Consider the following 26,310-nt stretch of genomic DNA (forward strand, 5'->3'; position numbering starts at 1 on the left):
TCTCAGTGTATGCAAAGCTTTTCACACTTCTCCTTAAAGAAAGAGTTCTAAATTTTGATTACCCACATACATCTCAGAATTCTATTAATATTGTACACTACTTCTGCCAGCACATTTTTGAAGCACAGAACAGTGTCTTGATATAACAGATCTTCTGATTTCTTAATATATAAAAATTTTAAACCCCACAGTTCCTCAGCATCAAATGATGTTTCAATCTCCAGCTGACAAGCAGAAGTGGACATGTAGTTTGTAGCAGACATGTAGTTTGACAAACATACCAACACCTCTGCAGTGGACAGACTGTGCCCTCAGCCCTCCGTAATTTTGCTCTCCCATAATAACTTTCTGATGCCAAATCAGGGTTGTCATAGGCCAGGTCCTTCTTTGACTGACAGGATGGCAGACATCTACCTGACCACGTATCTTCCTGCAGTCCGTAGAAGCACAGTTTCTTTGGGGCAGAGGAAGGAAACTGCAAACACACACACTACTCCACAAATGCACATAAACATCTTTTGTCTCAGTCACAATCACGAGTTTCATTTCCTTTAGAAACCACACTAAAAATGAGGAGAGGAGGGAAGACACAAATACACAGCTATCAAATTAATTTATTCTCACACCTTTTAATCTCTCTCCTGCTCACTTAGTAATTTTTTGGTCAGCTTTCCCTGTTACATTGTACAGATCAAAGAGAAGCTTGGGAAACACTTCTGACATCCATGCAATTCAAGTAAAAGCACTGGGAAGTGTGATCTTCTCAAAACAAGGATCCTAGGGAACTAGGGATGCTGTATTTTGGCTTTTTACCAACCATTTTACAGCAGAGGTAAATTGTAAGTTACATATCACTGTAAGCAACAGAGCACAAATGCAGCTTCCCTGACCACTTGCTCTCTCTTCTAACAATGCCAAGATGATGACAGCCTTACTTAGTATGGTTGTTGTTTCCAATTTCAGACCCTTATAATTAAGTTTCAGCTCTAGATGATCTATCTGAAACAGCCAAACCAACCAAAAATAGTCCAGTCCCATTACTTCACCTTTATTCCCTCCTCACTATAGCAACAACGCTTCAGAAACACTTCAGGAGGATTTTGTGTTGAATGGCTAAGATTTAGAAACGCATGCAATAGACTACTTCTGAAATAAATTAAAAGGAATAAAATGTGTCTCAGTAACAGTATCCAGATCTTAGTTGGTCTTCTCACACCACGAGAGAATTCTGTATACTAGGGGCAAAAATCTGCTAAAAGTCATATGAGGAAAAAAAGGTAACTAATCAGTTGCATTTCATGCCTATTAGGTACAACCTACCACCACCTGACAAACTGGAAGAGCCGCCCCTCTGTCTCTTGTATAAAAACCTAATTGCATTTTGGGATAAATAAGTATGAGGCACTTGCAACTATTTCTGAAGTTCTATATAACACGTAGTAACACATGCCTGTGCATCCATAGGCACACACCCCAATGGAATTCCAAAATTTCCATTGAAATGCAGAAAGGAGGGCTAATAACATTAAGAGAGTGATCAGCATTTCAATACTCCTTTCAAGAACCAACAGGAAATGATAACTAACGAAAAATTCCAAATATTATTAATACAGGAAAATATGTCCAGCTTTGACAACCAAGGCAGTCATGGAATGAACACTTCCATCTTCAGTAGCTGCTAAAACAAACACTCTTTTACAGGCTTTGACAGAGAACAGAATTCATTTCCCCTTTACAGCTGCACGGCTTCAAAGTCAGTTAAACATCAATGTGACAGCCTTCCTTGCGAGAGCTCAGACATTTACTATATTATCATAGCTGGACATGAGCAGAAAGCAGAGATTGTGAAGGCAGAGAAGCAGGGGGGGAGAGAGGAAAATCAAGATTGTTTTTCTTAAACACCTTATGAAGTGTTCCTCTTAGTTGTTGCCAGCAAGTTATTTTTCTTGTTCATTTACTCTGTATTTAAATACCCAGCTAATACAAACATAGCACAGGTCTGGAGGCAAAAAGTTCACTAGGATAGAGCTTATTTACACAGATACTACTCAGTTACCAGCTTCTCACTCCGAGACACAACGTGCTTCTGCAAGTGAAACTTGTTTGACCATTATCAATGCTCACAAATTAGAATCTTAGTTTGCATCACCCAAATGATTTTCTTATTAATATCTAGAAGACATATGCCTTAGGTTCTTACTCTAATTTCTGACACCAACTTTTCTGTACAACACCTACTTCACAAGACCCATGGTGATGCTTGATATATATTAATTTCACACAGAGAAACAACCATGATTATAATAAGCACCTAATAGTAAGTAGGAGGAAACATTGGCCGGGTGTCATACCAACCCTAACAACATGTACAGACCACTAAATTGAGTATCTTGAATAAAAAATAGACATCAGATTTCCTGAGATCCTATGGAAAGCTGGCTGTTCACATGATGATGGCTCTGTGTAATTCCAGATGGTTTAATTGCTTTGAAGAAAACTAAAATACATCAACCCATGTTCTTACTATGGTTTCCCATGAAGGCAGTTGTTGTTAGCATTTGGGGAAGTATGATCACAAAGATATCTTATGAATTACCTACCAAAATGAAACCCAAACTAGTAGAAGATTTGCTGAGTGACTGGTTCTTTCATAGCAAATGAACCCCCAAAACTGTGGCTCAGAAAAAAATGCCCTACAATACCAAAGTTTTCCATTATGACTTGAAATGTCACTATCACTTCTCTATTCATGTTATAAACAAGCTTGAAAAAAAAATAATCCATATCTTTCCCCTATCCTTAGTGGTATTTCATACATAAATACTAAGTTACAGTCCAAAGCACCAGCCTACTATTTAAAAAAAAAAAAATTAAATAATGGAGAGAGAGAAAACAGTAGCTTGTAAAAATAAAATGTTGTCACATAAAACAGTATGTAAATTATGTTAGTAAGTGCTACTCCTTTCTTCTTATTTGAACTCCATCTTTGGGTGAAGTTGAAATCCTAGAGAAAGCCTGATGATTTGTGGCCATATCATTTGGCAAAACATGTAAGTTTATATTCAGGAAGTCTCCAGATCTCAGCTAATACCAGTCTGAGCTACCTTCCACCTTCTGAAGGGTCACCTCAGGGTTAAGGGAAAGACAGATCAAGATTCAGTTCATCAACCAATAATAAAATCCCTATTCTTCACACTGGATAGGAGCCCAAATCTGAAAAATTCTACTTCACAATACTTTGTGTTTGAGGTTTCTGCCTTGAAGTTGTCTGTGTGAACTCCCACGCTACCCCCTGCTACAGCTGGAGTCAGACAACTCCAATTTATATCTCCCCTTTAGGAAAAAGAAGAGGCAAATCAAGCATTCCTTACAGAAGCTTTTTTACCTCTGAATCTTGAACCCACCCTCTTTCCAAATAGCTCATAGCAATGACCTGCAGAAGCTGCCTGATACAAGGGACAAGCTGGCCCACAACTCTGCCCACCATGTGTTTAGTTTAAACATTTCCTCATTAAAATCTTAGGGTTTGGAGGGTCGGGGAAGTTTTTTGGTGCCGTGCTGCTGTGCTATCCTTACTCCAGCACCACTATTTTTAGTCACCAGCAAAGGGGTAGCTGTAGGACCTCTCCTGTCACCAGAAAGCAATCCAGGTTGAAGTGGCAAAGCAGCCCAAGTTGTGGATGCAAGCCACTCTGCAGATAGGGGCTTGTGAGCCTGGCCTTGCTTGCTTCTGCTGCAATTGGCTCTTCATCATGTGCACTGCAGTTCAGTCGACCGAATAAGGGCTCTTTTTGCCTTTGTAAACAAACCTTTGATGGAAAACTGGTAAAATAAATCTGCACATTTTCCATCTTTATGGTCCTTATTGCACTGTTATTTAACATCTGTCAACTCCTAAAAAGCACAGAAAACCTTTCATAGCCGAAAAAATCTCCCTCCTCTACACATGTAAAAAACATATTACTATGTTGTTTTACCCAGTATTTCCTCCCAAAAGCACAAGTTCTCATACCTGGTAAAAGACTTAAGATTTCCACAGCAAAATCCAACTTCAAAAATATGCTGCAACATATTGATACACAAATTAAAAATTGATGACAAATTGATACACATGAAATTGTCCAAGAATAAATATACTTGTGTACTTAAAAATTCTCAGAAGCAGCAGTAAGTAAATTCCACTAAATATGCAACTCAAACAATGTCAGCCACAGTTCTTCAAATCAGAAATCTCAGATGAAATTCAGGCATGTGGTATATGACAGATTGGAAAAGGAAAGTTCTGCAGGACAGGCTACGCTCAGAGCAGCACTGGAGCCAAGTCCACAACTCATTTCAAAACTCATGTCAAAAAGTCTTGTGAAATTTCTCAGTATATGCAACACACACTGCACAGCTTGTCTCCATTCAACACTCCTAAAGAGACACTAAGTGCCATTAAAATGATGTATTATGCTGAGCTTTCCATTGCCTTTAATTTATACTCTCTGACATCACAAACTATAGATATTTAAAAATATAATTTAATTTGTAAGACAAAGCAGTATGTAACCTGCCAAAATATGACTGGATATGTCTGTATGGCTTTTAAAGGTAAGCTGCAGCTGAAAAAAAAATTTAACAGCAATATACATAGAATGTCCAACACAAAATAAAGTAAAATGCTGGAGTGAACTGAAATCCTGCCTTTACACCCCCAAATTCAAGTTAATTAGTAACTGCTAAATTCTCACTTTACGTATGACACAGCATAAAACATCTGAGTACTTGTATTTCAGTACTTTGCAAACTACTTTTAAAGGTTTTGGCAGGATAAACATTACATGTATAAACTTGCAAAATATTCAGGCTGCTTCTTTGTCTTCCTTGAAAAAGCAGAACTTCTCCCTTCAGTACCACAGTCATATGAATGTCATTTAATAATCAATTTTATTATGGAAAAGCAGACATTCTTCTTGTTAGAGCACAAAACATTTAAGCAAAAAAAAAAAACACAAACCACAAACACAAAACAAGCAAGCAAACAAAAACCTAAGACAAAAGAAAAGCTTCTCTATGCATACGTAACGCTGAAGACATAAAAAATACTAAAACCCTAACCCCATCCTTCCTTCCTCAGGTAAAGAAGACATTTTGCCCTATCCCTCAATTACATCAATCTACAATTACTCAGTTGATAGTAAGTGAAAGAAGAAAAATAAAAATGCAACTTTAAACATCAAGATAGTTCTTAAAAAAAAAAAATAAACCCCATTCATATAATCCCTTAGTCATCAAGTGACAACCCTTACTCAAAACAACAAATTCTCCTGTCTGGCTCTATTATAAGGTGATAGCTAGCACTTCTAATAATTTAAAGACATCCCATTTTCCTTGAGGTTAACCAGACAGCAAATCAAATAATCCCACAGAGGATTCAGAGCAGGCTTGACCCATTACTGAAGTGTTAAATTAGAATTTCAAAGAGTAACTCCATAGTCACCCTCCACAGAGATAATTTTTAATTCTTCCTCTGTGAAATGTGAAGTTTAGTCAATACTCAACGTTTTATCTCATAATGTAAGCAGACAAAAATATTGCTAACTCAAAACAATCTAGGTTGATCCTTGTTTTAATAGAACAGCAAAAGGCCATTGCTTTAGTATTTTAATAGGAGAGCTCTTTCTAGCAGCTTTTACAATTTCAGTATTAATTTACATCATAGGCAGAGAGAAGACAGCATTTCATTTACATTTGAGGAAATTAAATAAATAAATGCTTTTTTATTATTTCCCCTACAGAATCCACAAACACCAATGAACCTGCAACCTGCACAGGAGGAAAAAAATGAGGGTTGACCTCACTTTACAGCTAAGAAAGCCAAGGACTTACAGCTCAAGTGACTTGTTTAATACATCTCTGGCAAACTTGGCACTGAAGAGCAAGCTCCTGGCTCTCCAGCACAAGGAATAGCTCCATCCTTGTCATTACCCATGCATCATCACCATTATGCCATGTGGGCATAATTATAGGGAAATTTCCATCACATGCAGGGGGCAAACATTTCAAATGCCATAATTCTACAAATGTTTCCTGCCACCTTATCTAAATTATCTGTTGATCAAACAGACAGAAGTTGTCCAAGTTCACAGTATGTTCAAGTTTTGCACCTGACCCTCAGCCAGCCTGGATAAATTGTTTTAACTGGCTGTTCAACACAACACAAGAACAGCAGAAGCTCAGCACAATGAGAGCCACAGAGCCCATCACTGGCACAGCATGAGAGTGGCTGATAGTGCCCAGAATCCTAACAAAGCAACAAGACAGAGCTAAAACCTGGTAAAACAATCAGTACAAATTACAACATGGAAACAAACACACACACACAGAAAACAACCACAGATTTAAAGTTATTAACATATTAAATTAAAAAGTCCCATGTTGTTGCAGGCATGCACACTCACAGAAGAAGGTCACGTTCATTTATTCTGATCCTCAAGATGTTGTCTGTGTAAGAAACTACAAGTTCTCTCTTACTGACTTCCTACCCTGCCAGTGGTAAGCAATATCAGTTAAGAACAGTAATCACAGTGTAGTCTTCACATTCAGCTAATGCAAGTGAGAAATATTTTCAATTAGCAGAAGGCTTGACTCAATATTGGATTTAATATTTTCCTCTTTTGCTAGTTAGGATCAATCTTTCTGCAAGAAACACTTATTTCCCCTTCTCAGAATCTCATCTTTCTAAAACAGTCCCTCCTCCCCGAAGGAAATTTTAAGGGCAGGCTTGCTGTCTTCCTTTCTCAGCTTCTGCTATACAATTTAAGTAAAAATTACTTACATGGAACATAGCATAACAGTACATAGTACAGCTCCTTATGAAAAATTTACTACATTTCCACAAACCCAGAACAGTAAGAAAAGTCCCCAAATCACATCAACAGCAAAGTCGTTGCATATGGCCCTTCCCACTATACCACAAAATACTAATTATTGGGTTTCATTTTTTAAGGGTTTATCTCTACCTTTGCCAGACAGTCTACTCTGTTCACATTTTTACTTTGCATTTGCTTTGAGAGATCTAAATACGTCTCGTTTTGATGTTTTCAAGAATTCATCAGTTTTATGCAGTAAAATACTTCACCCTGACCTTGTCAAAGGATTTGGAAATAAAGATGGCATACACAGTGGCAACATTTTGAAACCTTAATTTCCATTATAACTTTGTAGGCAAACGTATCCATTTAATCATAGACAATGATACCTCTGATAGGAACAGAGCTGTGCTCATAATGATTTTTTTCACTTCAGTCACCAAACAGGAAAAAAATAAAACACACATTTTAAAATTGTTTTAAGATTCACAAATACTTAGTTCACCAGGAAAAATGCCCTTGTTTCAGACAGCTTGCTTTATGTCAAAGTAGGGTAAGCTATCTCAAAGCATTAAGAGCATCCACAAGGGGATTTAATTGCTAAATATATCTGTGAATGTATACCTTAGCTTCCTTTTCAGTACCTTGTCTGAGATGACAACCTTAGGAGTAGCAGATAAATAAATCTATAAAAGTAGGTAAGTGAAGAAACTGCTGTCCTTTACTGTAGGGCACACACAACAGATAGGGTGCTCATCACCAACAAAGGAAATTCAGTTCTCCAACAAGTATTTATGCACCAATAAAAAGAAGAGCTGTTTCAGAGGCTGCAAAAGCTCTGTTCAAAAAACACTCAGCAGCCCAGAGATGACAGCAATCTCTTTTTAAGAGGCAGGAGACCAAACACAAACCTCTTCTCCAAATTAAGAGCATCGCCACTGCCTCCTCCATCTTGTTGCACCCGTGTCTGATGTGCAGCTGCCTTCCTGCCTTCCCCACTTTGGCAGCTGAGGACAGGTGTACCCCCCTTTCCCTGTCTGCTGGTGCCCCTGTGGGTGCAGGAAAGGGCTCCCCAGATGAAGGAGGTGATGTTGGGAGCTGCTCTCTGCCAAGCTGTAGAACACCCAACCAGCAGGGTGGTGAGACCAGGGGACTGAGGCCAGACCTGGGAAGCAGATCTGACCCATCAAGAGCCATCCCCTCTACCTGGGGCACATGCCATGCCACTCAAACCACAGCCCAAAAAAGAACCCTCACCTCACACACCCACAGTGGTTACACACTCAGCTGTACCCTATAGCCAGGCTGTTTCCCCATGGCTTATTCCCCTGAAAGTCTTCTTGTGGATCTCACCTCAAAATTCAACACTTTTCATTTCAGAATTTCTTAAGTGAGTCATTATAACATTTCTGATTAGTAGGGAATTTTCCCCCTTCCTCAACAAAGCTACTTAGGAAATTCAAGCCAACCCATAGATAGCTTTAAGCTAGTTCAAAGATCTATTTTCCATACATAATTCCCCCTCAAAATACACACAAATACATCAGAGTCTCTAATGAGAGTCTCAGCCATGCATGAAGCTGTCCTGACCCAAAGCATAACTCCTCCTACATTGCTGCCTTGGGGCTCTGACTGATAGCAAAGGTGCAGGAGAATGGATTATCCCCAAGTTTTACCAGATTGTAACAGAAGACAACTAAACACAAAACTCTCCTTCTAGAAGCTGGGGGCAGAAGGAAATAACTCAGAAATTGAGCGATGAAGCAAAGAAGAGGAAGACTAAGTAGGAAGAAACTTTAGTAACTACTGTTACTGGAATCAAGTTCAGCAGCAGGAGCAGCCTGGGGTGGTGGTTTTGTTGGGGTTTTTTGGTTGGTTAGTTTGTTTTTTTCTAAATCATTGCTCACAGTACCTGAAACAGAGCACCATATGCAGCATTTCATGTGGACATTAAAAAATTAATACATGTTCTTGTGAATCAGATGTGGTGAGCATACAGTACCTTTGACACTAGCCAACAAAAGCAGAAAAAGTGATAGAATAGCATGGGACATTTCATTAAAAATGGTGTAACTTTGGGTGTTCTCAGTTTTAGGGATTTTTGCTTGTGCAGATTTGTGTTGAGCATGTTTTAAGCATGGGAACTATAGTGTTATACAACAGACTCACATGTATTTATTCCTCAAAATATTTCAGTGTTGATCAGGAGCCCAGAACTTGGACAGTGACAGAGGAGAGCTCATAAGGAAGGAAAGACTGAAAATCAGTCAGGGAACAAGGAATATTTTAAACATCAGTAGTCAAATATCAAGTTTAATATACCATCAGGTGCATATAAACCCTATTCCATAGAAAGATACACTTCTGGATTTTTCATACTGTAACTCCAGACAGAAAAAGTTTGATGTGAGTCTGTTCAGCAGGACTGAGCAATAAAAACACAGTTAACCAGGATTTGTGAAGAGAAGCCAAGCAAAAAACCACAACTGAAAACTAAAAGGCTGTAAAAATTAAACAGAGTGAAATTTCATTTGTTTTGGCCACCTACTTTTAGAAAAATGTAGATGTTTGTTAGATTTTAAAATACAACTGAACCAAGGCACCTCACAGTAGAGCTTCAAGCTTACAACATGACCAAAAAAATACAGGAGAATATCACTCTTTTATAGCTGTGCATCAGGTACCTAGAGACCAAAAGAAAAAAAAACCAAACCAATGCAAAAAGGGATTTTCAGTTCCATGTGTTACTTGTAAGGATTCAAAGTTTAAGTGAGAATATCCAAATATAAGTAAAGGAAAAACAGGTTTAAAAGATGAATGGAAACATTTTATCTCCCTCTGACACTACTACAGTTTCCTTCAAGGATGAACTGATTTGCAGTAGCTACTATAAAACTAATTCTTTTCTTGATTCTAATTTTAAATATTCCTGGATTGCCTATTGCTGTCATTTGGAAAGACACAGAACACTGTAGTTTATTGAACTGGGATTACTGAAAGAAGAATTTGCACCATAAAACCAGAAATGTCAGAACAGCAGAACAGACCATATTCTACATTTAACATGGCAATGGTTGTAAATGGAGTTTTACCAATGAACTTCACACTAGCAGTGCATATGCAGGAATGTCAGCCCTTTTCCTTTTTTCCTTGTGGTGAGATGACTAGAAATGGATTTTCTAAAATATTTTGAATACTTAAGATCCTTCACAATAATACTGTAAAACTCAGCAATATTTCTGAATCTTTTTAATAATACTTAACTTTTTAACATCTGTAACTTATCTAAGACCATTCATCTTAATTTTTAACATCCAAAGTTTGTTTTGAAAAGAAAACCTGTAATTTCGTGCCAATCCAGTTAATGTAAAAGTAAATTAATCAGATGGAAACACACTGCACCACACTTTATATCAACCAGCTGGAAATTCACTTACTATTCTACTCACATAAGTCTTCTGAGCTTAACATCCCAGCATTGTGACATTATAAAACTTCACACACTTTAATCTACAGAAATATCCATGAACCTCAAATTATTGTACTATAATGCTGTCAAATAAACAGACTACTGGAATTCAATTTCCAGAAAGCCAAGGCAAAATCTACTGGCCTTAATCTGAAATACCAGTGTCATTTTGAAGCCTGTATTTAATTAATACTGTTTACTGTCAAGAGCTGAGCTGGGCAAATATTTCACTCTTCCCAATTCAGGAGCTAAAGGCAAGCCCAGAGGAAAATCTGCCCAAGTAAATGTATCTCATCTTCTTTGATGATGCAAGTGCTCAGTTGTCCTGTTCTTGACCCCTCTAGAGTTCTCAGTCTCCAACACTGCTGGTACAATGTCATCAATCTATATTTAAAATATATATTGATTTTCCATGGATGATAATGACAGCTATTTCTTCAGCAAATGCATATATACTATACCTTTGCTTATATAAAAAGGTACCTATCAAGGTAAGAAATGAAAAATCTCAGCAAAACCTATTACTAAGTCAAAACCAATATTTAAGAAGTGAGTAATATCAGGTTAGCAATCTCATCTCATGATTTTTTTTTTTATTTATTGCACTGAAACTGAAATGTTAAAAATAATCTTATAGGATATAGCTACATAATGAAGGCAAGCTTCTATCAATGTAATGATAGTATTTTCAACAGTCCTGGATATATGTGAGGTTTGGTGCCATCACTTCAGTAAAATGTCCACTGAATTGATTAATCACTGTGAATTGATTTAAATGGAGGAATGTTTTACATATTTAAATATGTTTAGTCCAGATATATAATTAATTTTGATGCTGTGGCCTCAAAACTTTGAAAGTATTTTAAAACTGCTTTATTATTAACAACTCTAGTTCTGCTAGTAAAAAGCATGATGAGGCTTTTCTCAACAACACTGAATTTTCATAATTTTAAAGGAAATGCTATAGATTACATCTGTGTAAATTTCAGCTATTCCACAAAACAAAACCCAAAGATTTCCTTAAGCCTCTGTTTCCAAATTTGTAGGGGGAAAAAAAATAAATTAAAATCTCTGGGGTGCAATTGTATATATCTTAGTAGATGCTCATTCCTTGATACTTCTGTTCTTATTGTACCACCCACACAGAACACTTCAGGCTCCGATTAGGAGTATCATTTTAATGCTGATTGCATTAAATTCACTATAATCAAGCATCCACTTGTACAGACATCTTTATAGGCAATTCATGTTAACTAATTTTGCTGCTGAACAGGAGCTACTGAAAACAGGAAAATCTGATCATATTTCACACAAAACACAACTCCCCAGTTTTGAGGTCTAGCAGTGGGAACACACTGCCTTTATTTAACAGAAACCAATTCAGCACAGATTAAATAACCCTCACAGATGCCTCTGCTAATGAGAAGACCTAATTCAATAAAAATGATACATACCTGTGATGGATACCTGTATGCTATTTCAGGTATTTCAGAAGCACAGCTGCTGTGAGAATTTAGGTGCTCCAAACTCACTTCAGAGCTCCAGGCAGGCATAATCCCAGCCTGGCTTTACATGCTCATAATAATAAGCTCTCTCTCATATTCAAATTTGATAATTGGAAGCTACTGCAGCTTAAACTAACATTGAAAGCTTTTAAAATTTCTTAGAATATAAGGTACTCTGTTTTCAGTACTGTGCTTTATTTTCTGACAGCATTCTCTTTACACACACATGTATGAGGACACAGTCAAAAATGAGACACCTCAGAATTTTCTTTACTACTTCTGTAAACAACAATAAGGAGTGCTATAACTCAAAACAACAAGACACACAAATATTTTCTATCTATCACACTTGACACTAACTATCATACAAATGCCAATGAAATCTCTACAAAGTTAGATTGAAACAGACTCTCCAGATTGAGAGTGGCAGAAAACTGAGATTTCTCTAATCTATGTTCTTGTGTTCCTTTCCAATTTCATGAAGAAAAAAAAAAAAAAAACAAAAAAAGAGAGAGAGAGAAAGAAAAATAGTCTTTCTGACTGAAAACTTTTAGACTAGGAACTTAAGTTAGTATTCTTATCTCTTTGTTGTTCTAATTTTTGGGTTTGGGGGTTTGTTTGTCTGTCAGGGCTTTTCAGTAGCACACTGCAACTGTTTCCCACCACCCTACCTAACAATGTTTCAAAAGAGCAACCACAAATTCTGAAATTTACATTGTTTCATCGGCAGTTCCAATGCATACATTCTAAAGCCATTGAACCACTCCAAGATTCACGGATCTTCTCTGTTATATCATATAAGACAGACCCAGTTAGTATTAAGCAGCAGTTTTACTTTAAAAAAAAAAATTAAAAAAATTAACCAGCACAATTTAACACAGCAGTAGACAAGCTGAATGCACACAATTTCAGTCACAGTGGTGGTACAGTCTCACAACACATGGTCAAACCCAACACCTATTTTGCAAAGAACTGGAGTCAGAAGCTGAGGCCAGGACGTCTTAAATGAAACTCCAACAGATACATCCTCCAGACACTGGTATCATTTCAGATGGGTCTATTGGTTAAAATAAACAGTAACAGCTCTCTGATACTGTAATGGATGGATAGTGAACATCTGAGTATGTCACAGACAGGAATAAAATCCTTGAACGTTCATGGATTTTCTAAAATCAATGGATTTTAGAGAAGAGGAGGAAAAAAAAAAAAAAAAAAAAAAAAAAAAGAGAGAGATTTTGAGTGGAGAACTCCTCTAGTTCATCTTTGCCCTCAAATCTTTTTACAGCATCCATTTTTACAGTGGTTTCTTCCTCACTGTCCTCACCACAGACTTCATATGCAAACCTAAAAGACCTTTAAGATCACACACCTGTAATATAATGGTGGGTAGATTAACCCTACCAGTAAAGTCCAATGCTTAAACCATGTTCCTGAGCACTACATGTACAGGTCTTTTAAACACTTCCAGGAATGATGATTCAACCATCTCCTTCAGCAGCCCATTCCAAAGTTTAATTGCCTTTACAATAAAGAAGTTTCTTCTAATATCTAATCTCAATGTCCCCTGCCACAACTTGGTCATTTCCTTTCATCCTGTTGCTTGTTACAAGGGATAAGAAACCAATCCCCACCTCATTACAACCTCCTTTTGGGTAGTTGTACAGAGTGAGGTCTCCCCTCAGCCTCCTTTTCTCCAGGCTGGATAACCAGAGCTCCCTCACACGCTCCTCACAAGGCTGGTGCTCTTGAAGCATTATCTGTGATTCAGTCATTATCTGTGAAGGTACCAGACTCCTTTCTGGAAATGTAGCAACCAAATTTATGACTCTGGTGAACTATGTAGCAACATTAAGCAAAAGGGAGGGGTCTTCTTTGCCCACATATATTAATTAGGGGAAAAGGTAGTTATTTGCAAATTGCATTTGTTTCAATATTTACCTTTTTCAGTCTTTACCTAATGCAATTTTTAATGGAAAATTACAATTGAGACAAGTAAAAAAAACATACTATCAACTTGACAGCAAAATTTCATGTTCTGTTCGGAGGATTTTAGCACTGAAAATTTTATCTTTCTTTATTGCACATACCCAACTCTTTTAGAGTCCTATTCACTCACAAAAAAAAAAAAAAAAAAAAAAAAAAAAAAAAAAAAAGTTTTAGATTTTTAGCATTCCCTTTTTTTAAAAAAGCAATTTTAAATTATCACAAAAGCAGCTTATTATTGAGAAGACCTGCACATGCACACTATGATCATTATGTAGCCCAGAAAAGTAGTGTAAATAATTTGTAAGTAATAAGTGTAAATAAGTAATAACATTCATGTGGCTGAGCATTTTCTAGTTAATATAATACATAAACAAACTATTAACCGGTATTATAAACTTCATTGAATGCAATGAACTAAAAATTGTTTCATCAGAACAGCCAAGGGAAAAGTAAGAAAGAACAGAAGCACTGGAAAGCTTCTTAATGATTCATTCACTGAAACTAGGGAATTCCCCAAGTCTAAAGAAAAGCATTATTAGTTTGCAAGAACTGCTCAACATAAGTAACAAAAGAGGAAATTATACTTGTAGTGGACATATGTATTTTACCCATAAATGGTTGGCATTTTATAAACAGATATCCCTCAAACAACTAAAAGCCTTTCAGCAGGCTCATTTTCCACCTCTATATTTAGTGTGCAAGCCTCAAAAATACATATTTCTGACCTTAATAAGTCACTCTAAATGTTAAAAGACAACATTTATTCATGAGTATCTTGAAAAGGTTCTCACATAAAATCTCAAATGCGTATTTGTACAAGATTTATACGGTAAGTATATTGATATATTAAACATACCTAAAATAAAAACAAGGCATTTATATTCGACTTTCTTTCCCTGCACTACCAAACTATTATTAGTCTGCATTTCAACAATCCGCAGGGGTCTCTTTTCTAATTCTCAGCGGTATTCTCCGTTCTTGTAAGCCAAGTTAAACAGGCACAGCACTGCCTGATGGAGCCATCAGGCAGACTTGTTGGGCAACAAGCAGTTTAAGCCATCAGTGTCATTATACCAATTTCAACCCTCAATTTAAGTAATTTATTAGTGCAGTCAGTTGGATAGAAAAGCTTGTGTTATTTCATACTCAACCTTTGCCATGAGATAGACCATAATCAGCACATTTGCAAAATGTCAGTTCCTTAGTATAAAATATCAAAGAAAGGTAATGTGAAAGAACTTCATGCCTTGATCCCTTCAGCCTTCCTCAGCAGAGGGTCCCATTCCTGCTTCTGGCACTAAATCAAGGTCCCTGCTTTCATAAGCAGTCTGGGTATTATTTTTGAAAGTCTCCAAAATGTTTCTGTTTCTACTCCCTGTGTAATATCATGCATTACTTAAAACCAAGACTTATTCTGCTGTATCCACATTATCAGTTTAAGACATCTTGCATCAAATTCCCTGGTGAAGATAAAAATGTAACACAATCCAATTAAATGCAATAAGATATAGGCAACTCACCAAGGACACAGCGAGGCGGGCAATGATTTCTAGGGTCTGTGTGAGCAGGGGTCCTCACTACTCAGACACATCTCAAGCCTGCTGAGAAAAAAATTGAGAAAAAGATATTAGTCTTGTTTAGGAGACAGAAATACAAAAATAAAAAAATATGACGCTTAGAACATTGTACTTTTAAGCATAACACAAGGAGGGAAGAAAACTCTGCAGAGCATTATCTGCTTTTCCAGACATAACTACAGCCCTCTTCCAGTTGCACAATCACTCCCTGCACACAACTTCCTCTCTACCTGCTGCCTACTGCAAATTCACAGTGATAGCAACCGAGATGCTTACATTAACTTGCACAGTACACAGCCTTTATTTTCACAAAAGAATCTGTGGGAACTGTGAGAGTGGTTGGTTCCTTTTTGGTTGACTGCTTAGCTGGTTGACTTTATAACAACAGTTTCAAATCTCTAAAAAGGAGAAACGGGTGTTATAAAGTGTCTTTCAAATTTTAATAAAAGTTGGATGCACAGAAGCATGTTTCTCCTCTGAATCTCCACTTACAATACTTGTAACCCACGTGACAAGTATCAGTGGACAAATAAACAGAAAGCTCTTCATTAGTATAGTTCCTAAGAGTCCAGACGAGCAGAGGACATACATCACACAGCAATACACAGTTCTTTGGGGAAGAGGGGCATGTCACTACCACATTAATATTCTACTTGCATTTCTATTTGTAGGTCAAACAGTACTGTAAGTCAAAGCAAGCTACCAAAGGTTTCTACCTTCTTATTCTGACAAACAAAAAGGCAGGACATCAAGCAAATGAAAGATACACTGAGAGTCATCAACAGGAAAAAAAAAAAAAAAAAAAAAAAAAAAAAAAAAAAAAAAAAGAGTACAGAGGGTACTAATTATGTCTCAAGAAAGAAGGATTTTAGAAACTACTTCCTTCTTTCTGTGATTTCTGCCATCTCACAGAAACCTTCTTCCACAAAACTCTACTTAAGCTCTTCCAGTCAGAGGCAGGATACCTGGTAGCAGGCCTTCCATGGTCCACACTAAGAAGTATTCTTATAAAAAACATACACGAACAAGATCTGATGACATTATTCCCTCAGAAATGCACAAAAAAGACACAACTTATACAAACGACAAACATGGGGCTTCAAGTAAAAGCATCATCTCTTCTGAGAACAAATTTTTAAATATAACACTAAGACTGTTTGGTGATTTAACAAGATTTGCTACGTCTGTTAAGACACCAACAGTTCAGAGACAAAAAACAAAGGGAAGCCACTGTCTCACCCACAGATATGGGCTGCAGCCCCAGCCCATGGTCAGGAGACCTTTTCCACAGAGTAGCAATAATGATGACCTGTGTAGACAGAAGTGTTTGCCACTCATTTCCTGTATTTCAGCTGCTGCACACCAGTGAAATGAGTGACAACACAACCACCATTTTGTTTCTTTCCAACTAACACAGCTGCTTACTGGCATTTTGCTACTGATAACTCATTTGTGGGTCCCACCTCCTGATCTACCTGGCCTCCCACACTGGAGCTCAAAGAGCCTGCACACAACTGCTGTGCCTCCCGACCCTTACTCTGCAGCCCATGGGGCTTCACACAGTGACAAGGGAAATGACAATCTTGGCTTTTCGATTGTTCTGTTCACAAAACAGTGAATAACAATACTCTCAGAAAACCAAATACAACACATGATAGTTTCAAAGTAGAAGCACTACCTCCAAACCACCACTAATGCCATGTTTCTTCCCGAGTAAAACTCTTGAATTGTACAGCAACTAGTGACAAACATGCACCCAGCAAATGTATAACCTGCTGTATTCCAGATGCATTCAAGTAACTAATATAGACTGTCACTGAGAAAAAGTGACAAACAGTATCACCTGTTAGTTCTCACTTTCCCTTCTCCAGCCCTTTCAAAAGCTTGAAATAAAGGAAAGTCAATGCCACAGCAAAAGGCAACGCTACTAAGTATCTATTTCCATGCAAATTCCCACAAGAACTGGGAGGTTCTTGGAATGTCCCTCAAAAAATCGAGAGACACCACTCCTGCACAAAGCCAGCATCCACAGTAACATAATGGTGTTTCTTAATGGAGGTGCTCAAGGCCTGTAGGTTGGCCTCCTGCAAAGGCCTACATATTCATCCTCCATATTCCCTCCTTCCAACAGCACCAGGCAATCCTCCATCCCCTGAGGAGTAAAAAGATACTATCTTGAAGGTCAAAGCAATAGGTAAACACAACTGACAGGGCCCTGAATAACCTACGGTCCTCTGACTTCAGACTGTTTTACATCTTTACTTTCCATCTATTTCTGTCTTTTCCAGTGCAAAGGGAAATCTGTACTCCAGGTACCTCAAATGTGTTGCCTCCTCACCCCGTAAAAACAAAGTTATGAATAAAACACAAAATTTCAGCTGTACAGACAACAGACAGAGAGCGAGCAAGTACCACTTTCAGGTAAAAGACACCACCATGTACAGCATGCAAATTTATTTAAAGTATCTTTTCATCTACATAGTCTTCAGGTTCCTTCATTCTTTTAAGAAAAGGTGCCACACATAATCTCACCATTTTGCAGTTAACACTAATTTCACACAGAACTGTAGCAAGAAAATAGTTTGAGGCCTCATAAAAATTCAGAATTTTTGTATCAAAGTAAGCCATGATTCTGAACCCAAAAAAAGGCAAAAAACCCAAAATGTTTGCACTGCAAAAGCCAACACAAATTGGCAAGCAATTAAAAAAAATCTTTTAGCTATGTTATTAGATTTACATTTTACAGCCAGTAAAGTATCAAAAGGTCAACTGATCCTTTTAAGATACAGGCAACAAGTATTTTGGCTGCACTGAAACAAAACAGTATATTTCTGGTTGTAAACATTCATAAAAAATAGAAATATTTAGACTTTAAAAAAACAGTTTCTCTTTTTAAGGATATAATTGAACTCTGCTAAAACAAATAAGGTATTTATCTGTATACCTGCATTATCTTCCTCCACAAAGAACTGAAAGGAGGAGGACATCTTGTATATCTCTGGAGACCAAGGTACAAATTTGCATAAGAGTAACAAGTGAAACTAGTTTACAACAACTGCATTCATTTCTGGGAATAACATAAGTGATTGGTCAGCAAGTCCTGACATTAATTTTGAAACAGTAAAGAATAAGGATGGAAGAGCTATCTTGGGAACAAAAAGCATGGCAGAAGAATTACAAAGAAAAGCAATGTCCACTGTAGACTGGGTGATATCTCAACACTTCTGCTTACACTAGCAGTAAAACATACAACCTTGGGTTTTGGGTCATATTTTGCTGTTGGTTTTTTTGTTTGGGCTTTTTTGGTTGGTTGGTTGTTTTTTTAAAAATTTGATTTTGTCACAGAGGCATATGATGAACTTGCGAGTTCATAAAAATCCCTGTAATAAAAGTGTCAGTACACACTATCTAATTTATTCATAGGAAGATTCTCCTCCATTCTCATAGTTTTCTTTTTGAATGCAATTTGTATGCCCTACATAATTTACAAGATTCAAATAGGTGACACACTACATTGTTTTTAATTGGAGTGACTTCCCTCAAAATCCATGAGCAAGGCTCATCAGAGATCAATATTAACAGCAATGAAATACTAAATGCATTCACACACAGATGACAGAGTAAAATTCCATAATAATTCTGACCTAACAAGTAAAATGTTATTTCATTTTCCATGTCCATTCCTCAATCCCAGACTTTTCCACTGAGACAGCCAATACAGCAGCCAATTGTGATATGCCTACTATAAATCCTACCAAAGAGCAACAGTATGTCTTACATAGCTCACTAAAAAAGCATCAAAATAGCAACTCTCAGTCATTACTACATCAGATATATGTTCTCACTATGTCCCAGAATCCCCTCCCCAAAGATCTTGCTATCCATTCTACCTAGGATGTATGGATAAATCAATTCATTCCATATCAATATCACTCCATAGATATTTTAGTTATTTTGTCACACTGCCTTTTCATTAATACATTAATGGTCTTCATATAACGTGGGCTATTTTAGCAAACCACAAGTTATTCTTTCCAAACAGCAAGTAACTTCTTAAAGTTTAAAAACAAACAGAAAAATGTAATAGACTTTGCAGAGGGCACTGTATCTTAGCTGCAAAAAGCAAATGCACATTACAAAGAGGCTTCTGAATATCTAAGGAATGGGAGCACACTCGGAGAAAAAGTGAGATTTACTACTAGTTATAACTGCTAAAATGAGAGCAAAGCAAGAATAATATCTGCAAGTAACTGTATTAACAGGAGATTGTTAGGGAAGCCATTTAAGGAAATGCAAGACTTGGAATGGTATAATGATGCAGCTGTGGAAGAATAAAAATGTATGTGCTGTTAATACGTTGTATAGCTTCAGACACTTAAAGTTAATGAACTAATTTCAGACTTTAAAATGCCAAGCACCCCAGTGACCATACACTTTCCATAGGAATTGCGCCCATTTTATTTCCATAAAACTCTTAAATAAAATTTCCATTAGAGCTTAAATTTAATAGCATCCAACTTCCATAGAACAAGACTGAAAAAAAACAAACAGCAACAAAACACAATGCAATAAATCAAACATATTCAAGATCTATTTTTCAAACTATTCATCCACTCAAAATAATTGCATAAAACCAACAGAAGTATTTTAAATGTTCAGGATAGGGAAAGCTGTTCTAGGTAATAGGTAAATGCAGGATTGAATAAAGGAATATCAATTTCTTCCACTCAATTTTTTATCATGCAAATATAGTTTCTGAATACTCAAAACACTGACAAAATAGCTTTTTTTTTTTTTTTCAAAACCTGTTTAAAAAAAAAATTCAGTGGATTTTTTTATAATTATTCTGTATCCTACATTGATTAAACTATACAAGCTGTCATTTTTCATGTCACATTTCTACTTGGTATGTTTTGAAAAGGCTAAGCTACTGAATCATTAAAAATGGGGAGTGTTTGCATAATGCAAATTCTGCTGACAAACTACTAACTGTAGAACTGGTAAGATGCCCTAGTAATATGTAACCACTGATGCAATATTACAGATTATTCTTAGTACTCTAAGTTGCCATTTCACCAATACGTATGCCTGTTCAAAATGTTATTCCAACACAGAGCCGGAGTCCTGGCAACTGTATTTATTCCCAGAAATCTTAAAACAGTATAAAAATATTATCTACAATAAATATGTGAAATACGTTATCTAAGCTCAATTATCCTGGTGGGTAAAAGCCAAGGAATACTTCTGTAAGGTTTAAATTCCCAAGAGAAGAAGAGCTCAGATCCCGTCTGCAAGCACACAATGGAATCACAGCTGACGATGCACATCTTTTTCTGGATGTCTCCATATGCTCAGGAGGGTTTTCCCCCCCCTCCCTCCCTGTTTCTCCCTCTCCGCCTCCCTTGCTCCCAAGCATTACACTGAAGGATTTGTCATTCTCTGCTGCCAGGAGTATGAGAATGTTTTAACAACTAACAAAAATAAAGCAGTGCGATGAACTTCATCTCATTTAAAAATAAAAAGAAGAGATCTTGCCAGAGTAGACATCTGTAACTAAATTAACTAATAGTAGAAAATGGGTGGATGAATGGATGCTGTAATATACCTTCTATAAAATAAATATCAACATGACTCTGTTCTCAATTTAAAACATCACATCACACAGATGAGTACATATCCTGTAATATTTACCCTTTGACCTCCACAGCCAGAGAAATAAGCAACTCCTGAGCATTTTAGTGTCTGTAGGAATACTACAGAGATGTGTGAATTTTAAAAATACTTTATGCCTACCTGCACACAAACTGCACTGCTTAGAAAGGGCAACCATAGCAAGCACACAAAAAATGAAGATGGCAAGAAGATTTTTGGTTCACTATTCCCTTCCTCCAAAGCACAATCTATTAGCACTCAGCAGACAAAGAGAGTTACACTTATACTTGAATTTGGCAACAGTCTTCAGTTCAGCTTCTTCTTTTATACAAAAAGACAGAAACCTCAAGGCTTAGACCCCATAAACCTCTGCAATTTCTGCAGTTCTGGTGTAAGGTGCTACAGAAACTCCAGCTGAGCACAGACACCCAGATTTTGCCAATGAGACAGTGACATCAGCACCAAAGGCAAGGAGCAGAAGACAGTGGGCATTGTAGCAGCAGCAGCAGCTGGCTCACTCCCTGACTTTGTTCTTCCTGCTGCAAAACCTGGGCTCCCTGCAGCTGGGCTAGCTCTTGCCATGTGTTTGAAGGTGGAGGGAAAAGTTGAGAATGTCAACACTGCAAACTGCTTACATGCCTCTCTCAACAGAGCCTTTCAGCCTTACGGTGAGCAAGCAACACCCTAAATGACTGTAAAAAAAAGTATAAATTATTCTTAAATAATTAATTTTCAGTTTAATGCAATACACTACTGGTTATGTGAGTAAATCCTTAGCATTTGCTTGTTGGGTTTTTTTCCCCAACAGGAATAATCTTTATTTTCTCTGTCCAATTAAGCAGTTCCAGTTTAAAAACTTGAATTGTCTTATTCCAAAAGTATCATTCCTGATAGCAATAAAGTATTCCTTCCTCAAACATCTCGAGTTTCAAATTTACCACTGATGCCACCAAGGCACACAACAAGGAACACAAGATCTGCATGTTTACAGAAGAAGTGTCTTCAGATATTGAATAGATACTGATGAAGCATGTCATACATCCATCCCCTCCTTAGTAAAAGCCACAAGCTTGAAAAAATATAAAGCTGACAAGTTTCCAGTTTTTATGTTAAAAAGAGTATGGTGGCTGAAAAAAAAATTATTACATCACCTTTGGTAGGCATTTACTGCATAATGCTCACCAAAATGAGATACAAATATAATAAAAGATATGTGATTCTCCAAATACCTGTGTGATAGTAAAAGGAACAACCTTTCTTTTTAACATTGCTCTCCCTATTTCTGAAGGTTGGGTCCATGATAAAAGTTTTTTCTTTGAAACAGTACGTGACCAAGACTGGCTATGAACATTAAGCTTATCACAGCATTTCTCATCAATTTAGGGATTAACCACTTGGGAACAATTTACATCTTTATCTCACAGGACAAAGCAGAGCTGAATTCTATGTTCCAGTCCCTAAGTAGCTGTATTACAAATGCCAAAATAAGGGGCACAAACACACAATCACCCATACGTGCCTGCACACACATCTGTGCGTGCAAATACGCTCAAGCCTGGAATATCCTATTTGTGACACCACTGCTGACGTAAACAAGCAAGAGTCCTGGAAACTGCGTAGGTGTAGCACCTACGCCGACTGCAATAAAACGACCAGTTTCCATTCACAGTGGTCTTAAGCTGCATGTAAGCAGCAAGCAAGAGCCCTGCTTTGGGGAGTAACACTTTCATTATGACATTAAGAGCAGTCTGCAACATCGTCATTTCTCTGAGAGCATCCATCCAACACGCTGGGCCAGCAGCTCCCTTCCTGGAGGCTCTCGCAGAGGGTTTCCTCATGAGAGGAGCCCACCAGGTGGCCCAACACGGTGATCGGGCTGTAAAGAGCCAGGAAATTAACTGGCTAGAGTTCAGTACATAAAAAACCAAAGGGATAAAAAAAAAAATAAATTTCTGGCTTCAGCCACAATGGCAGCAAACTAAGAACAACAACAACAACAACAAAAAATGCTTCGAGTAAAATGACTGGCATTCTTAAACTGCTTACTTATTTACAGAGGCAATAGAGTTCTCCCGTACTTGTCATAGCCAGGCACTATATGCGTACTTGAAACTATACTTAAACAACAAAAATATTACTGGTTCAGTTCTAAAGCCCATTCACTTGTTTCTTACTACCCTGAAGGATAGGAAAAAAAAAATGTATTATTACTGATCAAGCGGAGAGTTCTCCTTTTACAAGGAGACTTTTCTGGCTAATAGAAATTTACATTACTTATGTATTTAGGCAGTGGGCTCCTGCATACGCACACTTCGGACAGAAGTACACAGGCTAACGCAAACTAAGGTGCAGAGATCATCATGTCCCGGTGACTACCAGCAACCTTCTTAATTATTATTTTTTTCTCTCTCCCCTCCAGTACCCTTCCCCCTGTTTTTTCTGCCAGGCTCTCGGGGAGGCTTCCTGCACACAAACTACACAGCCCGAATGCCCCTCTCTGGAAGGAGAAGCATGTGATTCCCGGGGGGGCAGGGAGGGTGGTAAGAGCTCAGGCCCAAGCGGAGTCGAAGGAGCGAGGGGCAGAGCGGGAGAGGGACGAGGCTCCGGTTACACCTCGCCCGGGAGCCTGCGAAGAGCGCGGCGGCGCGGTCCCCGCGGAGGCGACGGCGCACACACCGCCCCCCGCGGAGAGCGGCGGGAGGGGCCGAGCACCCGCCCTCCGCGGAGGCGGCGGGCATCTCCCGCCCCTCCCCCGCTCCCCACAGGCGCGGGGGCCCGCTCCCGGTGGAGGCGGCCGCGGACCGCCTCCCGCCCCCGAACCCCGTCCGCAGCCGCCTTGCGCGCAGCCCCGCGGTCGCCGCCCGCGGCAGGGAAGCGGGAGCGAGCAGCGGAACCCGCCCAGGGACCCCGTCCCCGCGCCCAGCCGGCTCCTGTCCCCTCCTCCTCCTGCTGCCGCCGCTCCCCGCCCCGCGCACACACACGCAGACACACGGCACTGCGGCGGCCGGGCCCCCACCCCTCCCCGGGCCGTGGGGAGGAGGCGGCGGCCGGGCGCCCCGGGCTGCGCTCGCAAGCAGCTGTGCCGCCGCGGCCTTGGCTGCGCGGCTGCTGCGCCCCTCTGCCCGCCCCCACGGCTCGGCTCGGCCCGGCGCTGCAGCGCACACGCAGGCGCAACCCCCGCGCAGAAAGTTAGAGAAGTTGCCCGCTTTGCCCCCTCCTTCTCCGCGCGTCTCGTGCGGACGCACCGGCGCAGGGGGAAGGGAAGAGGGCACCGGGCGCTGCGACCCCGGCCCGGCGGCGGGGAAAGGGGCGGCCGGCTCGGTCCCGCGAAAGAAAAACGGAGGGGCCCGCAGCCTTGCGCACCGAGTCGTTGTCAGCCTAGGAAGGGGAGGGGGTGAACACCGCCCTGCTCCCCAAATTACCCCTTTCGTCACCAGGGAGGGATCCTCCCTCCAAGTTTTCATGTCGCTGTGTGCTTACGGGTGTGGGGAGAATGTCCTAAACAATCCCTTGAAAATTGTCCTCCGCACCCCAGCTGCCTAATTGTTCCCCGACACGGGCAGGGCAGCCCCCGCCCCCACCCCCCGATCAGCCGCAGCACCCCTCGCTTCCTCGGCTCCTCGCACTTTCTACCCCCGCCGCCCCCAGCCAAGGGCGCGGAGAGGCGGCACCCGACCTCCGCCTGGCCTGGGAGCAGCAAGAAGCCAGCCCCCTCGGCTCGGCAGGGTGGGGTGCCGTATCGCCCTCCCCCCCCACCACCCTTCCCGCTCGGCCGAAACGAGGGACGTCCCAGGGAAGTAAACCCGCGCCCCCCCACCGGGACTTGGGGTGCAAGCACGATGCCCCGGCGAGGGGCGGCCCCGCAGTCCCCTGCCCCCGGCTCCCCACCAGTTCCCCACGAGGGGGCCGCGGCCGCGGCCCCCGCCCCGCACGCCCCGCACCCCCCCCCCTTCTCCACCGCCGGCGCAGGGGAAGCCGCCTCGCAGCGGCCGCGGTGCCGCCCGCCAACACCGCCCCTCCTCGCACCGGCGCGGCCCCGGGCGTCCCCCCGGCATTACACAAGGCGGCCGGGGAGGCGCGGGGGGCTCGGGCACACCCCCCGCCGCGCCGGGGCCGAGGGGGCGTGCGGGAGCTGTTACCGGGGTCAGTGCCGTCTCTCGCCGCGGCTGCCGCCAGCGCTGACCTTCGCTTTGTAGGATGAAGCTGAAGCTGGGGCTGCGGCCGCCATGTTCCCGTTTTAATAACTGCCTGCTTGTTTATTTCAATGGAGACCCTCCCACCACTCGCCCTCCTCCTCCTCCTCCTCCCCTTCTACCCAGAGGAGGGCTGGACGGGGAGGAGGCGGGGGGAGGTACAAGTCACTCCCCCCTGCCCCCGGGCACGGCGGCAGCGGCGGCGGCAGCAGCAGCAGTCGGGCCCCGCGCTGGGGGAGGCCGGGCCGGGGCGGGCCAGGCGGTACCGCGGCCCGGGGCGCCGCCGCCCCTCGCTGCTGCCGCCCCTCACCGGGGCGCGGGGCTGCCCCCCGGCCCGCCCGCAGCGGGGACAATGGCAGCCGCCCTGCGCAGCGGTGCCGGCAGCCTCCGCCTCGGCACCAGAACGAGAGAGAAAGAGGAAGGGAGAAAAAAAGAAAGTCCTTCGCCCTCGGGAGGATGAGACTTTAAATGTGGCCCTTTGCCGTCCGCCCCTGGAGGAACCTCGGTCCCGAGCGAGACCGGAGCAATCAGCCTTGCCAAGGCTTTCAGTGGCCCATATTCACGAAAACACGGGGACGGGGAGAATAGTCTTGTTTCCTTTCTTTGCCCTCGAAAGAAAAGGAAAAAAAAAAAAAAAAAACCACATGCTGAATTCGTGTCGCAAATACACGGCATCGACTGTATCTCACTCACAGGGATGAGGGGTGGAAGATGCAGGCTTTTTCTAGGTTGGAGGAGTGAAGACTTTGAGTTAAAAATTAAGGGCTGGAGGATAATTGTTAAACATTGCCCTTTAGTTCGAGAAGCAATCCGTGACGCAGGAATTCTATCTTAAAAGAAAAGCTTTCTGTTTTCACGTGTCGATAATGGCAAGCTATATTCAGTATACTGGTAGCCCTTTGTTATTTTTGACATTTTCTTACATGGGTGTGCAGCCCCAAGTTTTTCTGCAGCTATCCACAGATTATACATAGTTACTGGTGGTATGGTTAACTCTGCAGTTAACCGTCTCCAGTACTTTTTTGATCACAACCCTTATTTTTCAGATGGTTACATTTTGCCCTGCTGTGCTGC

The 26,310-nt window shown here is 40.5% G+C and overlaps 2 protein-coding genes across 7 annotated transcripts in view; one reads left to right on the top strand and one right to left on the bottom strand.

Annotated features, from left to right (window-relative positions):
• NCOA2 (nuclear receptor coactivator 2) overlaps positions 1–25,358 on the bottom strand; it is a 191,340-nt gene extending 165,982 nt beyond the window's left edge. For 3 of the 6 annotated variants that reach the window (XM_071737756.1, XM_071737761.1, XM_071737760.1), the window contains exons 1-2: positions 25,183–25,328; positions 15,335–15,412 (exon numbers count right to left, since the gene is read on the bottom strand). The gene's annotated coding sequence lies outside the window, so the exon portion shown is untranslated. Of the gene's footprint in view, positions 1–15,334; positions 15,416–25,182 lie in introns of all 6 variants that reach the window. The other 3 variants (XM_071737755.1, XM_071737759.1, XM_071737757.1) reach the window with 3 other exon arrangements.
• On the top strand, positions 14,618–25,239 carry LOC139792937 (basic salivary proline-rich protein 3-like). Its single transcript, XM_071736914.1, has 3 exons — positions 14,618–14,643; positions 23,463–24,437; positions 24,579–25,239. Exons 1-3 carry the CDS (start codon positions 14,618–14,620, stop codon positions 25,237–25,239), a joined length of 1,662 nt encoding a protein of 553 aa, XP_071593015.1.
• Positions 25,359–26,310: the final 952 nt, after the last annotated feature.

The sequence above is a fragment of the Heliangelus exortis genome, chromosome 2 (assembly GCF_036169615.1).
Source record: "Heliangelus exortis chromosome 2, bHelExo1.hap1, whole genome shotgun sequence".
In the NCBI taxonomy this organism is placed as follows: Eukaryota; Metazoa; Chordata; class Aves; order Apodiformes; family Trochilidae; genus Heliangelus; species Heliangelus exortis.

Coding starts and splice junctions, on each gene's coding strand:
- LOC139792937 (XM_071736914.1), top strand. CDS start 14,618: ATGCGTATTTGTACAAGATTTATACG. Junction 14,644..23,462: donor ATTTGTACAAGATTTATACG/GTAAGTATATTG, acceptor TCTCCCCTCCAG/TACCCTTCCCCCTGTTTTTT. Junction 24,438..24,578: donor CAGCCTAGGAAGGGGAGGGG/GTGAACACCGCC, acceptor TCCGCACCCCAG/CTGCCTAATTGTTCCCCGAC.